Source organism: Oncorhynchus clarkii, chromosome 15 (assembly GCF_045791955.1).
Source record: "Oncorhynchus clarkii lewisi isolate Uvic-CL-2024 chromosome 15, UVic_Ocla_1.0, whole genome shotgun sequence".
Taxonomy (NCBI): Eukaryota; Metazoa; Chordata; class Actinopteri; order Salmoniformes; family Salmonidae; genus Oncorhynchus; species Oncorhynchus clarkii.
Window position 1 is genome coordinate 9844545 of NC_092161.1, and position 19812 is coordinate 9864356.

The window sequence follows — 19812 nt, forward strand, 5'->3', positions numbered from 1 at the left end:
TCAGCTGTGTAGTGCTAGGACAAAAACCAAAACGTGCACACCTTGGGGGTCTCCAGGACTGAGTTTTGGGGAAACGCTGTACTAGACCATTAAACTTTAACTATTTCTTACATTGTATTGTTTGACTACATGAACTAATCTAATGTGTAAGAATGATGAAAGAAACATCTCCCTAAATGTTTGACCGTAGCATTTCTGATATTATAAAAAATACCTTAAAAATCAAATTTAAGAGCCATTAACAGTCTAAAAACAAACACTAGTTATTACTTCTACTAGTTACATAAGCATGCATGGGCCTTTATGAATCAATATAAACAGGCAATGCTATAACTACCATCTCCCCACAGTAAAGACTAGAAGGAAGGGAGGACAGAGAAGCTGGATAATAATACAAGTGTGATAGAGAGGTTTGAGTGACTCTTTATTGAGTGACGTATCAGCCAATACAGTGCCTGTCAAATCCACCCTGAACTCCTGACTGGCTGGCTGGCTGACTGGAAGAACCAAAGCAGTACAGGATTGTTGGCCTAAATAGGCTACATAACAAAAAGACCCTCTATGGGTCATTATGAATCACTAGTTAATGATGTATGAATAAATACCAATGTGTAAATGGGGGAATTAGTGATCTAATATTGGTGCATGTTGGACAAATTAGTGGCCAACAAAAAAAATCACAGGATGTCTTTAATTTATTTGTAGACAACACAAATCACATTGATGAGATAGTATTGGAGCTGATCCTACCAATGCATGGTGGGTAAAATTCTGTATACTTTCCCAATCCATCCCATGATGCTTTCAGGTCCCTCGCTGCCGCAGACAGTTCAACTTGTTCTGCTCACCAAGGCCAATGTCAAAGGTCACTGAGACTAATGGGAGGTTTGGATTGGATGTCTGAGCTGGGGCCAGGTGTTGCTGAGCCCGTGATTGGATGACAGAGGCCAAGGGGGCGTGTCGGTGGGAGTGAGCAATAGTCAGAGGGCAGGACCAGTCACTCTAAAGAACCCAACTACTACCAGAATGGTATGGTATGTACGTCATGTGAGAGTGTAATATGTAGCTAGCGTCATAACATGGATATTATTAGCCTATGCATGCGAGTGGTGATATAGTGTAGTGAAAATGCTTTTGATGTCCTCTATACCATCAAACAAGTAATGGCATGGTGGTTCACGGACTGTATTGATGTTTGCAGGGAGAGTTGGATAAATGTGTGAAGAGAACAGCATATGGACACTGTGGTGGCAGGAAGCCAATGGTGTGCTGTAGGAATGAGCATCTTGCAGTCTGCTAGCATTAAACCTGAAGGGGCTCTTTGGCTAAGTCTGCTAGCATTAAATCTGATGGGACTATAAGGCTACGTCTGCTAGCATTAAACCTGATGGGGTTCTTTGGCTACGTCTGCTAGCATTAAACCTGATGGGGCTCTTTGGCTACGTCTGCTAGCATTAAACCTGATGGGGTTCTTTGGCTACGTCTGCTAGCATTAAACCTGATGGGGTTCTTTGGCTACGTCTGCTAGCATTAAACCTGATGGGACTATAAGGCTACGTCTGCTAGCATTAAACCTCATGGGGTCATAAGCCTACTTGTGCTTGCCTCAACCATTGCTCACCCATACTGAACGACCCCCGTAGCATGCAGAGATCTAATTGATCAAACTTTAGAAATGTGGGTTTATTCATTACGGGTTGTTTTTATAAGTTTTTACACCAATTTAAAAAGTAAAAACATGTACCTTTCTGTTGGGATAACCACTTTGACTATGGCTTGGGACAGAGTCTGTATATGAAGTCACATCAGATAATAAACATAGAATATGTGAGTATTATTAAAAAGGCAACAGGTGAAAGATATAAATATAAAATGCATTATAAACTGCATCATATGAAAAACAACTTTCCTTTTTTTACTGCTGTCAATTTTTACTAAAAAGGTAAAATGTATACAGTTCTTAAAATTCCCACACAACTTACCACTGCATTTTTATTTAGACTAAACACACACACACCTCTCTATACAGCCATTGTTCCTGTACTGTCATCTTAAATGACTTTCCTTCTAGCCCAGCTAGGAAAACAGAAGTTCAAAATCTCACCTCAATTAAAAGTAGACATTTTAAAAATTGGAACAAACCTATGACTAGTAGACGATATGCTGCCCCCCAAAAAAACGTCACTGGCTGGCCAATGGCCTAAGTAGGCCTATAGGTCTACCAAAACACTTCTAAAACACTGGTACAACAGGCCTAATACAGCAACATCGCAGACACGGCGAATTACCTTGTCGAATTCCTCCTTGTTCTTGGGCGGAGGGAGCATGACGGCGTTGGGGTTCTTCAGCCTCTCGCGGGTCTGTGCGTTGAAGGGCAGGCCGGAGGGGGGCGGAGGGAGGGTGTTCTCCACCATCGACGGGGGGATGTAGATTGGGTGAGGTGGGATGGGTACACCTTTACCCCAGCCCAGCTTCATCTCAAAGTTCATCATCATCTTCCCTGGATGACGCACAAAAATTTTATCTTAAAATATAAAAACACTAGTAACCTTCCACCACATCTGATCTTACCAGCAATTCTACCGAATCACCTGCTGTTTCCAATATGTCATGGTCATGTTGTGTGATACAAAGAACCACTGCACAAAATAACCAATATTATCACTGGCATTGACAATGGAAGGCTGCTGATCCCATGCATCATATGTCCTTCCGTTCTGGCCTTGAGCAAGACACTTAACCCCCCCCCCCCAAAGTAAAAACACTGCACTGATGAGCACTGATAAATCTGATCCGTCAACCCTCCACCTGGAGAGCTACTGGGGGTGCAGGCTTTTGATCAAACCCTGCTCAAAACACAGAGTCAGCTTATCAAGGTCCTGTTGAGCAGCTGATTTATATATATATTTTTTTACAATGTGGTATGTTCGAGCAGGGGTGGAGTAAAACCCTGCATGCTCAGCAGCTCTCCTGGACTCTCCAGGAGGAGGGTTGGCCACCCTGAATGCTCAGCAGCTCTCCTGGACTCTCCAGGAGGAGGGTTGGCCACCCTGCATGCTCAGCAGCTCTCCTGGACTCTCCAGGAGGAGGGTTGGCCACCCTGCATGCTCAGCAGCTCTCCTGGACTCTCCAGGAGGAGGGTTGGCCACCCTGCATGCTCAGCAGCTCTCCTGGACTCTCCAGGAGGAGGGTTGGCCACCCTGCATGCTCAGCAGCTCTCCTGCAACATTGCAATTACCACCAAATACATTGTCCTTATAAAAATAATTATAAAATATTTCAATGAAGCAGGCTAAGGTGGGTGAAGTGTAATAACGAAGATGTTTATCTATTTGTAAGGTTAAAATATTCAGTGTTCAGGGGAAATCATGACAGCATAGGAGTTAATTGTCAATTAGGCTATTCTAAGAATGTTTTTTTTTTAAACATTTTTTACAACTTTGTCAGAATTACGTGGCCAGTATTGAATAGAGTAGAATCCTAGCCAATTACGATCGCTTGAGAGACGGTTCTACAACCGGAGTACGCAACATTGGTTTCGTCAACTGTGCACCCGTATCAACTGCGTGTTGGACATCTGTTATTTTAGGACCTGGGACATGACATTAATGCATGCTAATAGCTAACTAGCCAGATTAACAATTCTAAATATATTGTGTAGTTTGGCTGGTTATCTAGTGAGTCTGTTGTGTATCATAATTTTAAAGAAATAATTGATCTGCTGCACAATGCCTCTCTCTCCTCTAGCTACAGGCCCACTGGCACACACGCAGGTGATGCACACAGCATGACTTTTCAAGGATTTTAATTGCTGACCAAAAACGTGCTATGACTGGGCAAATAACTCGCTAGCAATTATTATCAACAACAAATGCGCTTCGATCTCAAAAACGCATCTTGCGACTCTGCATGATTGAAAGACAGCTCGTGCCTGTCAATGCAAGGCCTCCAATCGTTATACTGCGATGCACTCTGCAGCGATTGGGAGGACAGGTGAGCAAAACGCTGCATCAAGAGGACGCTTTGATCCAATTATGATCGGAGCGGAGTAGCCCAATTATTTGATATTGTGATTTTTTGCGTGATTTGTTTTACTTGTCCAACCAGACAAAATTCAATCTAGAATCTGCTTGTCCAACCGGACAAAATTAAATCTAGAATCTGCTTGTCCAACCGGACAAAATTAAATCTAGAATCTGCTTGTCCAACCGGACAAAATTAAATCTAGAATCTGCTTGTCCAACCGGACAAAATTAAATCTAGAATCTGCTTGTCCAACCGGACAAAATTAAATCTAGAATCGGCTTGTCCAAACCGGACAAAATTAAATCTAGAATCGGCTTGTCACACCGGACAAAATTAAATCTAGAATCGGCTTGTCACACCGGACAAAATTAAATCTAGAATCGGCTTGTCCAACCGGACAAAATTAAATCTAGAATCGGCTTGTCCAACCGGACAAAATTAAATCTAGAATCGGCTTGTCCAACCGGACAAAATTAAACCTAGAATCTGCTTGTCCAACCGGACAAAATTAAACCTAGAATCTGCTTGTCCAACCGGACAAAATTAAACCTAGAATCTGCTTGTCCAACCGGACAAAATTAAATCTAGAATCTGCTTGTCCAACCGGACAAAATTAAATCTAGAATCTGCTTGTCCAACCGGACAAAATTAAATCTAGAATCTGCTTGTCCAACCGGACAAAATTAAATCTAGAATCTGCTTGTCCAACCGGACAAAATTAAATCTAGAATCTGCTTGTCCAACCGGACAAAATTAAATCTAGAATCGGCTTGTCCAACCGGACAAAATTAAATCTAGAATCTGCTTGTCCAACCGGACAAAATTAAATCTAGAATCTGCTTGTCCAACAAATGTTTTTACTTGCCCCGCGGGGCAAGAGGACAAGCGTTAATGTTGACAAGGTTTTTGATCCATTATCAGTTTTCATATCATAACCATTAAACTCTTAACTGTTTTAAATGTCACCATTGGCCACATGGTGAAATTCCTGAGCGGTTTCCTTCCTCTCCGGCAACTGAGTTAGGAGGGACACCTGTATTTTTGGGTGTATTGATACACCATCCAAACCCTAATTAATAACTTCACCATGCTCAAAGTGTCATTATTAGTATTTTTACACGTCTACCAATCAGTGCCCTTCTTTACAAGGCATTGGAAAACGTGAAGAGTGATTGAAATTCAATACTCAATTGAGGGACCTTACAGATAATTGTATGTTTGGAGTACAGAGATGGGGTAGTCAATGCAACTTACTTCGTGATTCGTTAAGTACATTTTCACTCCCAAACGTATTTAGGTTTGCCTTAACAAAGGGATTGATTACTTATTGACTCAAGATATTTAATCTATAAACTTTTTTAACAACTTGTAAAACTGTATAGAAACATAATTCCACATTGACATTATGGGGTATTGTGTGTAGGCCAGTGTCGTGACACAAACCCTTAATTTAGTCCATTTTATATTCAGGCTGTAAAACAACAAAATATGGAAAAAGTCAAAAGGGGGGTGAATACATGTGATACCTGCTGGTGTACTCTACAACTCCCATGTCCCACAGTGCAAAAGGAAAGCCCAGAAGGCAGTACATGTGATACCTGCTGGTGTACTCTACAACTCCCATGTCCCACAGTGCAAAAGGAAAGCCCAGAAGGCAGTACATGTGATACCTGCTGGTGTACTCTACAACTCCCATGTCCCACAGTGCAAAAGGAAAGCCCAGAAGGCAGTACATGTGATACCTGCTGGTGTACTCTACAACTCCCATGTCCCACAGCGCAAAAGCAAAGCCCAGGAGGCAGAAGCGTTAATTGATGTAATGTACGTGAAGTTGCATTGTGGGTCAGTGGTGTGATGATAACTAAAGCTTTAATACCGTTGAGGTTCTTCAGAGCTCTCTCCGCATCCCTCCGATTCATAAAGGCCACAAAGCCACAGTTCCTCTCCCTGGCCCTCTCCTCGTCCGTCCGCGGCCACATGATCTTCACGCTGGCTAGAGGGCCATAACGCCCAAACTCCTGACACAGCATCTCCTCGTTCATCTATACAGCAACCAGAAGAACACAGAGGGGGAGGCAGGGACTTTTTATTATGGGTGTCATTTTACATTGGAATATCCTCAGTAATACAATATATTAGTAGCAATTCAGTTACTAAAATATTAAATTAGGAAAATAATACATTCATACAACACATTTAGAAGCAATTTCTAAACCACAAAAAAGGTTTACCTGTGGGTTGATGTTTCCGAGATATAAGTTAGTCGTAGAGGGGTCTCCAACGTCATGGGAACCAGGTGCAGAGTCGTCCAGAACTGCAGAGAGAGCAGAGCAGAGAAGTCCTTCTATAATAGATAAACTTAGTGAGATGTAGATATTAAAAGCAACCCACGGTATTAAGTTATCAAATTACCACTGGACGGACGGTTTCTTCTTGAAGAACCATCCACTAAAAAAAGCAGAAAAGCAGGATAAATGTTGTTTCCCAGCGAAGTGAAAATGGGGTGGGAGGAGGACGGAGGCAGTTGGCACGAGGGGCGTGGAGGAGGGTGGGGACAGTCAGTAGGAGGAGGGGGGGACAGTCATGAGGAGGAGGGGGGACGAGAGTCAGTATGAGTAGGAGGAGGAGGGGGGACGAGAGTCAGTATGAGGAGGAGGAGGAGGGGGGACGAGAGTCAGTATGAGGAGGAGGAGGAGGGGGGACGACAGTCAGTATGAGGAAGAGGAGGGGGGACGACAGTCAGTATGAGGAGGAGGAGGGGGGACGAGAGTCAGTATGAGGAGGAGGAGGGGGGACGAGAGTCAGTATGAGGAGGAGGAGGGGGGACGACAGTCAGTATGAAGAGGAGGAGGGGGGACGAGAGTCAGTATGAGGAGGAGGGACGACAGTCAGTATGAGGAGGAGGGGGGACGACAGTCAGTATGAGGAAGAGGAGGAGGAGGCACGACAGTCAGTATGAGGAAGAGGAGGGACGACAGTCAGTATGAGGAGGAGGAGGGGGGACGACAGTCAGTATGAGGAGGAGGAGGGGGGGACGACAGTCAGTATGAGGAAGATGAGGAGGAGGGGACGACAGTCAGTATGAGGAAGATGAGGAGGAGGGGACGACAGTCAGTATGAAGAGGAGGAGGAGGGGACGACAGTCAGTATGAAGAGGAGGAGGAGGGGACGACAGTCAGTATGAGGAGGAGGAGGAGGGAACGACGAGAGTCAGAATGAGGAGGAGGAGGGACGACGAGAGTCAGAATGAGGAGGAGGAGGGACGAGAGTCAGAATGAGGAGGAGGGACGACGAGAGTCAGAATGAGGAGGAGGGACGACGAGAGTCAGAATGAGGAGGAGGGACGACGAGAGTCAGAATGAGGAGGAGGGACGACGAGAGTCAGAATGAGGAGGAGGGACGACGAGAGTCAGAATGAGGAGGAGGGACGACGAGAGTCAGTATGAGGAGGAGGGACGACGAGAGTCAGTATGAGGAGGAGGGGGGACGAGAGTCAGTATGAGGAGGAGGAGGGGGGACGAGAGTCAGTATGAGGAGGAGGACGGGGGACGAGAGTCAGTATGAGGAGGAGGAGGGGGGACGACAGTCAGTATGAGGAGGAGGGGGGACGACAGTCAGTATGAGGAGGAGGGGGGACGAGAGTAAGTATGAGGAGGAGGGGGGACGAGAGTAAGTATGAGGAGGAGGGGGGACGAGAGTCAGTATGAGGAGGAGGAGGGGGGACGACAGTCAGTATGGGGGGGGTCTGAGACCGTCAGTATGGGGGGGGGTTTGAGACAGTCAGTATGGGGGGGGGGGGGGGTTGAGACAGTCAGTATGGGGGGGGTTTGAGACAGTCAGTATGGGGGGGGGGGGGGGGTTTGAGACAGTCAGTATGGGGGGGGGTTTGAGACAGTCAGTATTGGGGGGGGTGAGACAGTCAGTATGGGGGGGTTGAGACAGTCAGTATGGGGGGGGGGGGGGGTTGAGACAGTCAGTATGGGGGGGGTTTGAGACAGTCAGTATGGGGGGGGGGGGGGGGGGGGGTTTGAGACAGTCAGTATGGGGGGGGTTTGAGACAGTCAGTATTGGGGGGGGTGAGACAGTCAGTATGGGGGGGTTGAGACAGTCAGTATGGTCGGGGGTTTGAGACAGTCAGTATGGGGGGGGTTTGAGACAGTCAGTATGGGGGGGGTTTGAGACAGTCAGTATGGGGGGGTTGAGACAGTCAGTATGGGGGGGGGTTTGAGACAGTCAGTATGGGGGGGGTTGAGACAGTCAGTATGGGGGGGGTTGAGACAGTCAGTATGGGGGGGTTGAGACAGTCAGTATGGGGGGGTTTGAGACAGTCAGTATGGGGGGGGGGTTGAGACAGTCAGTATGGGGGGGGGGGGTTTGAGACAGTCAGTATGGGGGGGGTTTGAGACAGTCAGTATGGGGGGGGGTTGAGACAGTCAGTATGGGGGGGGGGGTTGAGACAGTCAGTATGGGGGGGTTGGAGACAGTCAGTATGGGGGGGTTGGAGACAGTCAGTATGGGGGGGTTGGAGACAGTCAGTATGGGGGGGTTGGAGACAGTCAGTATGGGGGGGTTGGAGACAGTCAGTATGGGGGGGTTGGAGACAGTCAGTATGGGGGGTTTGAGACAGTCAGTATGGGGGGGTTGGAGACAGTCAGTATGGGGGGGTTGGAGACAGTCAGTATGGGGGGTTCGAGACAGTCAGTATGGGGGGGTTTGAGACAGTCAGTATGGGGGGGTTGGAGACAGTGTGGGGGAGGGGGGGGGGGGGGGGGGGGGGGGGTTAGGCAGTCAGTGAGGGGGTTCTAGGTAGTCAGCCAAAGGGTCTGAGAGGCGGGGGCCAGTCAGCCAAAAGGTATTTTTGTATTTTAGATAGTCTAGCGGTTTCCTAGCCTGAAATCTTAACTGACATGCTCTGTTTGACCATTGAAACAGAGCAAATGAGTTTGGACTCCAGCCTAACCTTACCCTGTCAGTAGTCATACAGCAGACACTTACTTGAGGAGCGTTTTCCCTCCATCCCAGAGAGAGGTTCGAATCGACTGACTCTGCCTTTTATCTTGTGTCTTTCATCTCTCTCCTCCTGTATTCTGAGAGATACAGACAGAGAATATATGTTATGCAATCAACAAGTACAGTTGTGGTCAAAAGTTTTGAGAATGACACAAATATTAATTTTCACAAAGTTTGCTGCTTCAGTGTCTAGATATTTTTGTCAGATGTTACTATGGAATACTGAAGTATAATTACAAGCATTTCATAAGTGTCAAACGCTTTTATTGACAATTACATGAAGTTGATGCAAAGAGTCAATATTTGCAGTGTTGACCCTTCTTTTTCAAGACCTCTGCAATCCGCCCTAGCATGCTGTCAATTAACTTCTGGGCCACATCCTGACTGATGGCAGCCCATTCTTGCATAATCAATGCTTGGAGTTTGTCAGAATTTGTGGGTTTTTGTTCCTCTTGTGGTCAATCCTCTTGAGGATTGACCACAAGTTCTGAATGGGATTAAGGTCTGTGGAGTTTCCTGGCCGTGGACCCAAAAGATCAATGTTTTATTCCCAGAGCCATTTAGTTATCACTTTTGCCTTATGGCAAAGTGCTCCATCACGTTGGAAAAGGCATTGTTCGTCACCAAACGGTTCCTAGATGGTTGGGAGAAGTTGCTCTCGGAGGATGTGTTGGTACCATTCTTTATTCATGGATGTGTTCTTAGGCAAAGTTTCGAGTGATCCCACTCCCTTGGCTGAGAAGCAACCCCAAACATGAATGGTCTCAGGATGCTTTACTGTTGGCATGACACAGGACTGATGGTAGCGCTTACCTTGTCTTCTCCGGACAAGTTTTTTTCCGAATGCCCCAAACAATCAGAAAGGGGATTCATCAGAGAAAATGACTTTACCCCAGTCCTCAGCAGTCCAATCCCTGTACCTTTTGCAGAATATCAGTCTGTCCCTGATGTTTTTCCAGGAGAGAAGTGGCTTCTTTGCTGCCCTTCTTGACACCAGGCCATCCTCCAAAAGTCTTCGCCTCACTGTGCATGCAGATGCACTCACACCTGCCTGCTGCCATTCCTGAGCAAGCTCTGTACTAATGGTGCCCTGATCCCGCAGCTGAATCAACTTTAGGAGATGGTCCTGGCGCTTGCTGGACTTTCTTGGGCGCCCTGAAGCCTTCCTCACAATTGAACTACTCTCCTAGACGTCCTTGATGATCCGATAAATGGTTGATTTAGGTGCAATCTTACTGGCAGGAATATCCTTGCCTGTGAAGCCCTTTTTGTGCAAAGCAATGATGACGGCACGCGTTTGCTTGCAAGTAACCATGGCTGACAGAGGAAGAACAATGATTCCAAGCACCACCGTCCTTTTGAAGCTTCCAGTCTGTTATTCGAACTCAATCAGCATGACAGAGTGATCTCCAGCCTTGTCCTCGTCAACACTCACACCTGTTTTAACAAGACAATCACTGACATGATGTCAGCTGGTCCTTTTGTGGCAGGGCTGAAATGCAGTGGATATGTTTTTTGGGGATTCAGTACATTTGCATGGCAAAGGGGGACTTTGCAATTCATCTGATCACTCTTCATAACATTCTTGAGTATTTGCACATTGCCATCACAGAAACTGAGGCAGCAGACTGTGAAAATTAATATTTGTGTCATTCTCAAAACTTTTGGCCATGACTGTACATTGTGACGACCCTCCCACTCTGTCTGCCGAATTCTTTTCTCTTTGCTCGTTTTCCTTAATAGGATGTCGGTGGGCCGGAGACGGGAGGGTCGTCAGCGACATGGGACACACCTGGGCTTGGGTGTGTCCCAGGATAAATACACCTCGTCCCCATTCACTGAGGAAACTCTCCATGCAGACACACTGATATATTTTGGTTGTGGCATTTTTGTGGCTGTTTTGTTTGTTTGCGTTGGCACCTTTTTAACACCCCTCATAGTCACATTTATACACGCAAACACTCACTTACACTACTGATTACTGACACCATTCTTAATTGTATTTAGTTTACTTTAGTTAATAATTATTTTGTTATTCCTTATCTCCACGTTGTCTCCCTTTTTGTGACGAACTTCGAGCCGGTTCGTGACAACATGGAGCAAAAGACGAGGGATGTGAAATTGCTTACTGTTTCAGTTCTTCTTTAAAGAGCTCTAGGTTGCTTTTCTTCTTTCCCTTTTCAGTTGTTTTCTTCAGTGTCTGAAAAGTATTTTTTTAAAGTTTATTTTTCTCCATTTTTGAAGAAGCCAGTAAAAGGACTACCTATTTTGGTTAATAAATGCTTGTTGCAATAATACATACATGTTTTTTATCTAATGTTAAAAACTGTGGAGGGATATCCAAAGGCAGGAAGCTGCTTTTCGCTGGTGCTGCTGCTGTTGTTTCGAAGCGAGACTTGGGTTTATACAGCTTGCCCTTCTTGTCATCGGAAGCAGCCTCCTCTGTAGGAAAAAGCATACAGTATGTCAACAGGAGATAGTCTATTTTTTTTTTTTTACTAGAATGTACAATACCTCACAAATGTATTTATCCAATACACAGAGACAATGGAAAATGGTCATTTGACTCCCCAACATACAGTTGAAGTCGGAAGTTTACATACATACAGGTGTGAGTCATTATAACTTGTTTTTCAACCACTACACAAATTTCTTGTTAACAAACTAGTAACCATCTGTCTTTACTAGGTTATGTGGGACGTTAGCGTCCCACCTCGTCAACAGCCAGTGAAACTGCAGGGCGCCAAATTCAAAACAACAGAAATCCCATAATTAAAATTCCTCAAACATACAACTATTTTACACCATTTTAAAGATAAACTTGTTGTAAATCCAGCCGCAGTGTCCGAATTCAAAAAGGCTTTACGACGAAAGCAAACCAAACGATTATGTTAGGTCAGAGCCAAGTCACAGAAAAACACAACCATTTTTCCAGGCAAAGAGAGGAGTCACAAAAGGCAGAAATAGAGATAAAAATAATCACTAACCTTTGATGATCATCAGATGACACTCATAGGACTTCATGTTACACAATACATGTATGTTTTGTTTGGTAAAGTTCATATTTATATCCAAAAATCTCAGTTTACATTGGCGCGTTACGTTCAGTAGTTCCAAAACATCCAGTGATTTTGCAGAGAGCCAGATCAATTTACAGAAATACTCATAATAAACATTGATAAAAGATACAATTGTTTTGCATGGAATTTTAGGTCCACTTCTCCTTAATGCAACCGCTGTGTCAGATTTCAAAAAAGCTTTACGGAAAAAGAAAACCATGCAATAATCTGAGTACAGCGCTCAGACAACAAATCAAGCCAAACAGATATCCGCCATGTTGGAGTCAACAGAAGTCAAAAATGGCATTAGAAATATTCACTTACCTTTGATGATCTTCATCAGAATGCACTCCCAGGAATTCCAGTTGCACAATAAATATTTGTTTTGTTCGATAATGTCCATCACTTATGTCCAAATACCTCCTTGTTGTTCGCGCGTTTAGCCCAGTAATCCAAATTCATGACACGTGATCACTAGAAGCAGAAAGTTCCGTTACAGTCCGTAGAAACAGGTCAAACAAAGTATAGAATCAATCTTTAGGATGTTTTTTTAACATAAATCTTCAATAATGTTCCAACCGGAGAATTCCTTTGTCTGTAGAATTGCAATGGAACGCAAGCTAACTCTCACGTGAACGAGCCTGGCCAGCTCGTTCCTCTCTGGCAGACCTCTGACTCATTCCCCTCTCATTCGCCCCCCCACTTCAGAGTCGAAGCCTCAAACAAGGTTCTAAAGACTGTTGCCATCTAGTGGCCTTAGGAAGTGCAATATGACCCCATAGACACGGTGCATTCGATAGGCCAAGAGTTGAAAAACTACAAACCTCAGATTTCCCACTTCTTGGTTGGATTTTTCTCAGGTTTTTGCCTGACATGTGAGTTCTGTTATACTCACAGACATAATTCAAACAGTTTTAGAAACTTCCGAGTATTTTCTATGCAAATCTACTAAATATATGCATATTCTAGCTTTTATGGCTGAGTAGCAGGCAGTTTAATTTGGGCACGCTATTCATCCAAAATTCCCAATGCTGTCCATTACCCTAGAGAAGTTATTTCACTTAAAATGCACTGTATCACAATTCCAGCGGATCAGAAGTTTACATACACTAAGTTGACTGTGCCTTTAAACAGCTTGGAAAATTCCAGAAAATTATGTCATGGCTTGAGAAGCTTCGGATTGGTTAATTGACATCATTTGAGTCAATTGGAGGTGTACTTGTGGATGTATTTCAAGGCCTACCTTCAAACTCAGTGCCTCTTTGCTTGACATCATGGGAAAATCAAAAGAAATCAGCCAAGACCTCAGATTTTTTTGTAAACCTTCACAAGTCTGCTTCATCATTGGGAGCAATTTACAAACGCCTGAAGGTACCACGTTCATCTGTACAAACAATAGCACGCAAGTTTAAACACCATGGGACTACGCAGCCGTTATACCACTCAGGAAGGAGATGCGTTCTGTCTCCTAGAGATGTACGTACTTTGGATGCGAAAAGTGCAAATCAATTCCAGAACAGCAAAGGACCTTGTGGAGATGCTGGAGGAAACAGGTATAAACGTATCTATATCCACAGTAAAACAAGTCATATATCAACATAACCTGAAAGGCCGCTCAGCAAGGAAGAAGTCACTGCTCCAAAAGCGCCATAAAAAAAGCCAGACTACGGTTTGCAACTGCACATGGGGACAAAGATCGTACTTTTTGGAGAAATGTCCTCTGGTCTGATGAAACAAAAATAGAACTGTTTGGCCATAATGACCATCATTATGTTTGGAGGAAGTTAAAGCTTGCTCGCAAATGGGTCTTCCAAATGGACAATGACCCCAAGAATACTTCCAAAGTTGTGGCAAAATGGCTTAAGGACAACAAAGTCAAGGTATCACAAAGCCCTGACCTCAATCCCATAGAAAATGTGTGGGCAGAACTGAAAAACGTGTACGAGCAAGGAGGCTGACAAAACTGACTCAGTTACACCAGTTCTGTCAGGAGGAATGGGCCAAAATTCACCAAACTTATTGTGGGAAGCTTGTGGAAGACTACTATAAACATTTGACCGTAGTTAAACAATTTAAAGGCAATGCTACCAAATACTAATTGAGTGTATGTAAACTTCTGACCCACTGGGAATGTGATGAATGAAATAAAAGCTGAAATAAATAATTCTCTCTACTATTCCTCTGACATTTCACATTCTTAAAATAAAGTGGTGATCCTAACTGACCTAAAACAGTGAATTTTTACTGGGATTAAATGTCAGGAATTGTGAAAATCTGAGTTTAAATGTATTTGGCTGAGGTGTATGTAAACTTCTGACATCAACTGTATCTACACATTTAATATTTAGCTAAAAATTTCCCTGATTGTTTTGTGCAGTTTGAGTTGGTTCTACTTACCTTTAGTTGCATTAGCAATGCCTCCCCGGACAAAGGCCTTGACCTTGCCCTCTCCTCCCTCGAACGCAGCCAGGAACTCTTCATAGATCTCTGCAGCTGCCCGCTCATCCTCCTGCCAAGGACCAGACCATCAACATATCTCACAATACCAGAGCACTTGTCCAATAATAAATACTTATTGTACTTTCTGCTGCAAAAACGTTTGCTACCGTTTTCTCTAATATACACGACACTGATTCAACAATCTAATTTAAACACAAACAGTTAAGGCTACAGGAATCCACTTTGGAATGATCAAGTTTATCGAAAATGCAAGGTGCATTAGGATGTTGCCCAAAACAAACACGAGGGCATATCCAGATTTCAATGTGATCCCTTGTTTGGGCCACAACTTGTAACTTGTAACATTAAATACATTTTTGACACTTATATTTACCTTTTTTTTTATTTCCTCTTGTTCCTTCTTGCTTAGGGTCCTCTTGGGCACGACCGTTTTGCCAATGCTGAAGGACTTCAACTTGCTCTCTAGTAGCGCCTACAAAAGTAAATAAAAGACAACCCTCGATAGCTAAAGAATTGAATACACTCACATGTCTCATTACAATAACAGTTAAGAGATTACTCATTTGTGCATTTTCCTTGAGGTTGCACGCTGACCTGACAGACACAGTTGTGAAACAGCCAGCTTACAGTATGCTAACTGGTGAAATGACAGGTTGTTGCTAGCTAGCTGCTAGCTAATAGCCAACTGGGTATTTCCTAATACTGTGGATAGTATTGATGTGTTGTTGAATTGGAATGATCGAAATGTTGAGTTTGTCAGTAGCTTAGCTAACTAAGGTAGTTATCACAGCCTGTCAGGAGGCCTACGGCGGGTCCAATGATTTTTGTCCACCAGCTACAGCCTCAAAACGGCAAAGGACTAGTGGAGGCTATTGTTAGCTAGCCAGTATTTATTTATTCACCACGCTGGTGCAACAACCAAAAACAAGCACCAACTCACAGCAACTAGCTAAATGGAGCCAAATGCTATAATAGTAATCAGCTAACTCGGTAAACACATGGCGAAATCAGTCCAATGTTTGAAAACAGGAAAAATACCGGTGTATCAGGCCCTTACAGTAGCTAGCTAGCTAGCGTTAATTAGCTAAGTGGTCGTTTCGTACAAAAACGCCCCTTATAATTAGGAACACGTATGGCAATAACTGCACAACGTTTATAACCACACAAACTACAATAGACCGTTCGTATAGAGTTTAATTGCCAATGCATCAAGTAAATGTCGATTAATAAATTCACCTTTGCGCTAGATTTCTGCGAACCACCTGGCGTTCGGTCCGCCATCTTGGTTGTGCTAACGCTAATCAATTACCGATTTTGGGATACGTTTTTTTTTTACCTAGTCCAAAATAGTCGAATAAAGAAATATCGATGACTGTTTGCATGGCTTTGTTGTGGTTTGAATGGCCTACTACCTAAATGGTGGCCTTGCAATAATACGCTTCTGGATAAAAAACAACAACAACTAGAACTGTTAATTAATCATCCAACTGTAAATCACAGTCGTGATTTCTTTTTTGTAGGGTTGGTGCCTACTCCATATTTAAATCCAGTGGTGTAAAGTACTTAAGTATATTTTAGCAATTACAATTACTTTTGATACTTACGTATAATTAAAACCCAATAATTTTAGACTTTTACTCAAGTAGTATTTTACTTGGTGACCTTCACCTTTACTTTAGTAATTTTCTATTAAGGTATCTTTACTTTTACTCAAGTATGATAGTTTAGTATTTTATTCACCACGGTTTAAATTGCATTACCCAACTTGTCTATTGACGACCTGTTGACACATGGCTTTTCAAGCCAAAATAACACATTCAGACAACCTGAAAACATGTATTGGAGAAGCGATGCTTCATTTGCTACACCAGATGGAGCCATTTATAGCCAAACCTCTGTGTGTGTGTGTGTGTGTGTGTGTGTGTGTGTGTGTGTGTGTGTGTGTGTGTGTGTGTGTGTGTGTGTGTGTGTGTGTGTGTGTGTGTGTGTGTGTGTGTGTGTGTGTGTGTGTGTGCGTGCGTGCGTGTGTGTGTGTGTGCGTGCGTGTGTGTGTGCGTGTGTACGTGTTAAAAGATCTAAAATTTGACCAACTTTTATCTAGGGCTTTAGTGTTGTGAGAATTAGAGTTAGAATTACATTCAAGATTAGGGTTCGTTTTAGGGTTTAGGAGCAAGGGTTCGTTTTAGGGTTTAGGAGCTAGGGTTAATTTTAGGGTTTAGGAGCTAGGGTTCGTTTTAGGGTTAGGAGCTAGGGTTAATTTTAGGGTTAGGTTTAGGGTTAAGGTTAGGTTTAGGGTTAGGGTTAGGGTTAGGTTTAGGGATAGGGTTAGGTTTAGGGTTAGGGTTAATGTTAGGTTTAGGGTTAAGGTTAGGTTTAGGGTTAATGTTAGGTTTAGGGTTAAGGTTAGGTTTAGGGTTAGGGTTAGGTTTAGGGTTAGGGTTAATGTTAGGTTTAGGGTTAAGGTTAGGTTTAGGGTTAATGTTAGGTTTAGGGTTAAGGTTAGGTTTAGGGTTAATGTTAGGTTTAGGGTTAAGGTTAGGTTTATGTTATGTTATTGTGAATTGGAAACATCTAGGAGAAACAACGGCTCAGCTGTGAAGTGGTAGGCCACACAAGCTCATAGAACGGGACCGCCGAGTGCTGTAAAGCGTAGCATGTAAAAATGGTCTGTCCTCGGTTGCAACACCCACTACTGAGTTCCAAACTGCCTCTGGAAGCAACTGTGTTTGTTGGGAGATTCATGAAATGGATTTCCATGGCCGAGCAGCCGCATACAAGCCTAAGATCACCATGTGCAATGACAAGCGCCGGATGGTGTGGCATAAACCTCGCCGCCATTGGACTCTGGAGCAGTGGAAACGCTTTCTCTGGAGTGATGAATCACGCTTCACATTCTGGCAGTCCAGCAGACAAATGTAGATTTGGTGGATGCCAGGAGAACGCTACCTGTCCCAATGCATAGTGCCAACTGTAGAATTTGGTGGAGGAATAATGGTCTGGGGCTATTTTTCATGGTTCGGGCTAGGCCCCTTAGTTCCAGTGAAGGCAAATCTTAATGCTACGGCATACAATAACATTCTAGACGATTCTGTGCTTCCAACTTTGTGGCAACAGTTTGGGTAAGGCCCTTTCCTGTTTCAGCATGACAACGCCCCTGAGGTCCATACAGAAATGGTTTGTCGAGATTGGTGTGGAACAACTTGACTGGCCTGCACAGAGCCCTGATCTCAAACCCATCAAACACCTTTGGGATGAATATGAACACCGACTGCGAGCCAGGCCTAATCGCCCAACATCAGTGCCCGACCACACTAGGGCTCTTGTGGCTGAATGGAAGCAAGTCCCTGCAGCAATGTTGCAACATCTAGTGGAAAACCTTTCCAGAAGAGAGGAGGCTGTTATAGTAGCCAAGGGGGGGGGAACGACTCCACATGAATGCCCATGAATTCGGAATGAGATGTTTGACGAGCAGGAGTCCACATACTTTTGGTCATGTATTGTAGTTGGGGTGATTGATTGAGGTAATATGTACATAGGTATGTACGTAGGTAGGGGTGAAAGCAGAAAGTCCAGGTACCCATTTGATTAATAACTATGCAGCAGTCTTATTTATGGCTTTGGGATAGAAGCTGTTCAGGAGCATTTTGGTCCCAGACAGACTAAGACTTGGGTGGATTCTGGCCATTTTTAGGGCCTTCAATTTTTAGAGGCTTTTTTAGGACCTTCCTCTGGTATAGAGGATACATATGGTGTACTGTTCGTATGGTGCATAAGGGCACATTTTGGAATATGTACTGTAAATACTGTAACATACAGGGCATTCAGAAAGTATTCAGACCCCTTCACTTTTTCCACATTTTATTCCACTACAGACTTATTCAAAATTTGATTTAAAAAAAAAATAAAACATCTTCATCAATCTACACACACCCCATAATAACAATTCAAAAACAGGTTTTAATTTTTTTTGCGCAAATGTATTAAAATTATAAAACAGAAATACCTTATTTACACAAGTATTCAGACCCTGTGCTATGAGACTCAAAATGGAGCTCAGGTACATCCTGATTCCATTGATCATCCTTGAGATGTTTCTACAACTTGATTCGTGTCCACCTGTTGAAAATTCAATTGACTGGACATGATTTGGAAAGGCGCACACCTGTCTATATAAGTTCCCACAGTTGACAATGCATGTCAGAGCAAAAACCAAGCCATGAGGTCAAAGGAATTGTCCGTAGAGCTCCTAGCTCCTGGGGAAGGGTACCAAAAAATGTCTGCAGCATTGAAGGTTCTCAAGAACACAGTGGCCTCCGGCATTCTTAAATGGAAGAAGTTTGGAACCACCAAGACTCTTCCTAGTGCTGGCCTCCCAGCCAAATTGAGCAATTGGAGGAGAAGGGCGTTTGTCAGGGAGGTGACCAAGAACCCAATGGTCACTCTGACAGAGCTCCAGAGTTCCTCTGTGGAGATGGGAGAACCTACCAGAAGGACAACCATTTCTGCAGCACTCCACCAATCAGGCCTCTATGGTAAAGTGGACAGACGGAAGCCACTCCTCAGTAAAGGCACATGACAGCCCGCTTGGAGTTTGCATACTGGTGGCAGCCTCATGCTGTGGGTAGGGACTGGGAGACTAGTCAGGATCGAGGGAAAAATGAATGGAGCAAAGTAATAGGACCTCAGATTGGGGTCAAGGTTCACCTTCCAACAGGACAACGACCCTAAGCACACAGCCAAGACAACGCAGGAGTGGCTTCAGGACAAGTCTTTGAATGTCCTTGAGTGGCCCAACCAGAGACAGGGCTTGAAACCAAATAAACATCTCTGGAGAGACCTGAAAATAGCTGTGCAACGACACTCCCCATCCAACCTGACAGAGCTTGAGAGGATCTGCAGAGAAAAATGGGAGAAACTAGCCAAATACAGGAGTGCCAAGCATGTAGCATCATACCCAAGAAGACTTGAGGCTGTAATCGCTGCCAAAGGTTTTCAACAAAGTACTGAGTAAAGGGTATGAATACTTAGGTAAATGTGATATTCCAGTTTTTAATTTTAATAAATTACCAACATTTTCTAAAAACTTGTTTTACTTTGTCAAATTGATGAGGGAAAAAAAACCATTTCATCCACTTTCAAATAAGGCTCTTAACATAACAAAATGTGTAAAGAGTGACGTGTAAAAAGCCTACTGTAATAGTCTTATCTAAAAAAAAAATTAAAAAAGACGTATAGACTATTTTAGTTGTTTAGGCAT

The 19812-nt window shown here is 43.8% G+C and overlaps 1 protein-coding gene across 2 annotated transcripts in view; it reads right to left on the reverse strand.

Annotated features, from left to right (window-relative positions):
- Nucleotides 1-15856, reverse strand: part of LOC139366897 (U2 snRNP-associated SURP motif-containing protein-like) — a 28258-nt gene extending 12402 nt beyond the window's left edge. Inside the window, exons 1-11 of one of the 2 annotated variants that reach the window (XM_071104640.1) lie at nt 15792-15848; nt 14929-15027; nt 14493-14604; nt 11339-11478; nt 11166-11236; nt 9022-9113; nt 6439-6474; nt 6258-6340; nt 5903-6068; nt 2289-2500; nt 1745-1788 (exon numbers count right to left, since the gene is read on the reverse strand). In XM_071104640.1, coding sequence (XP_070960741.1) covers nt 1745-1788; nt 2289-2500; nt 5903-6068; nt 6258-6340; nt 6439-6474; nt 9022-9113; nt 11166-11236; nt 11339-11478; nt 14493-14604; nt 14929-15027; nt 15792-15836 — 1100 coding nt within the window. In that variant the 5' untranslated portion in view covers nt 15837-15848. Of the gene's footprint in view, nt 1-1744; nt 1789-2288; nt 2501-5902; nt 6069-6257; nt 6341-6438; nt 6475-9021; nt 9114-11165; nt 11237-11338; nt 11479-14492; nt 14605-14928; nt 15028-15791 lie in introns of both variants that reach the window. The other variant, XM_071104641.1, reaches the window with a different exon arrangement.
- Between the last annotated feature and the right edge of the window lie 3956 nt (nt 15857-19812).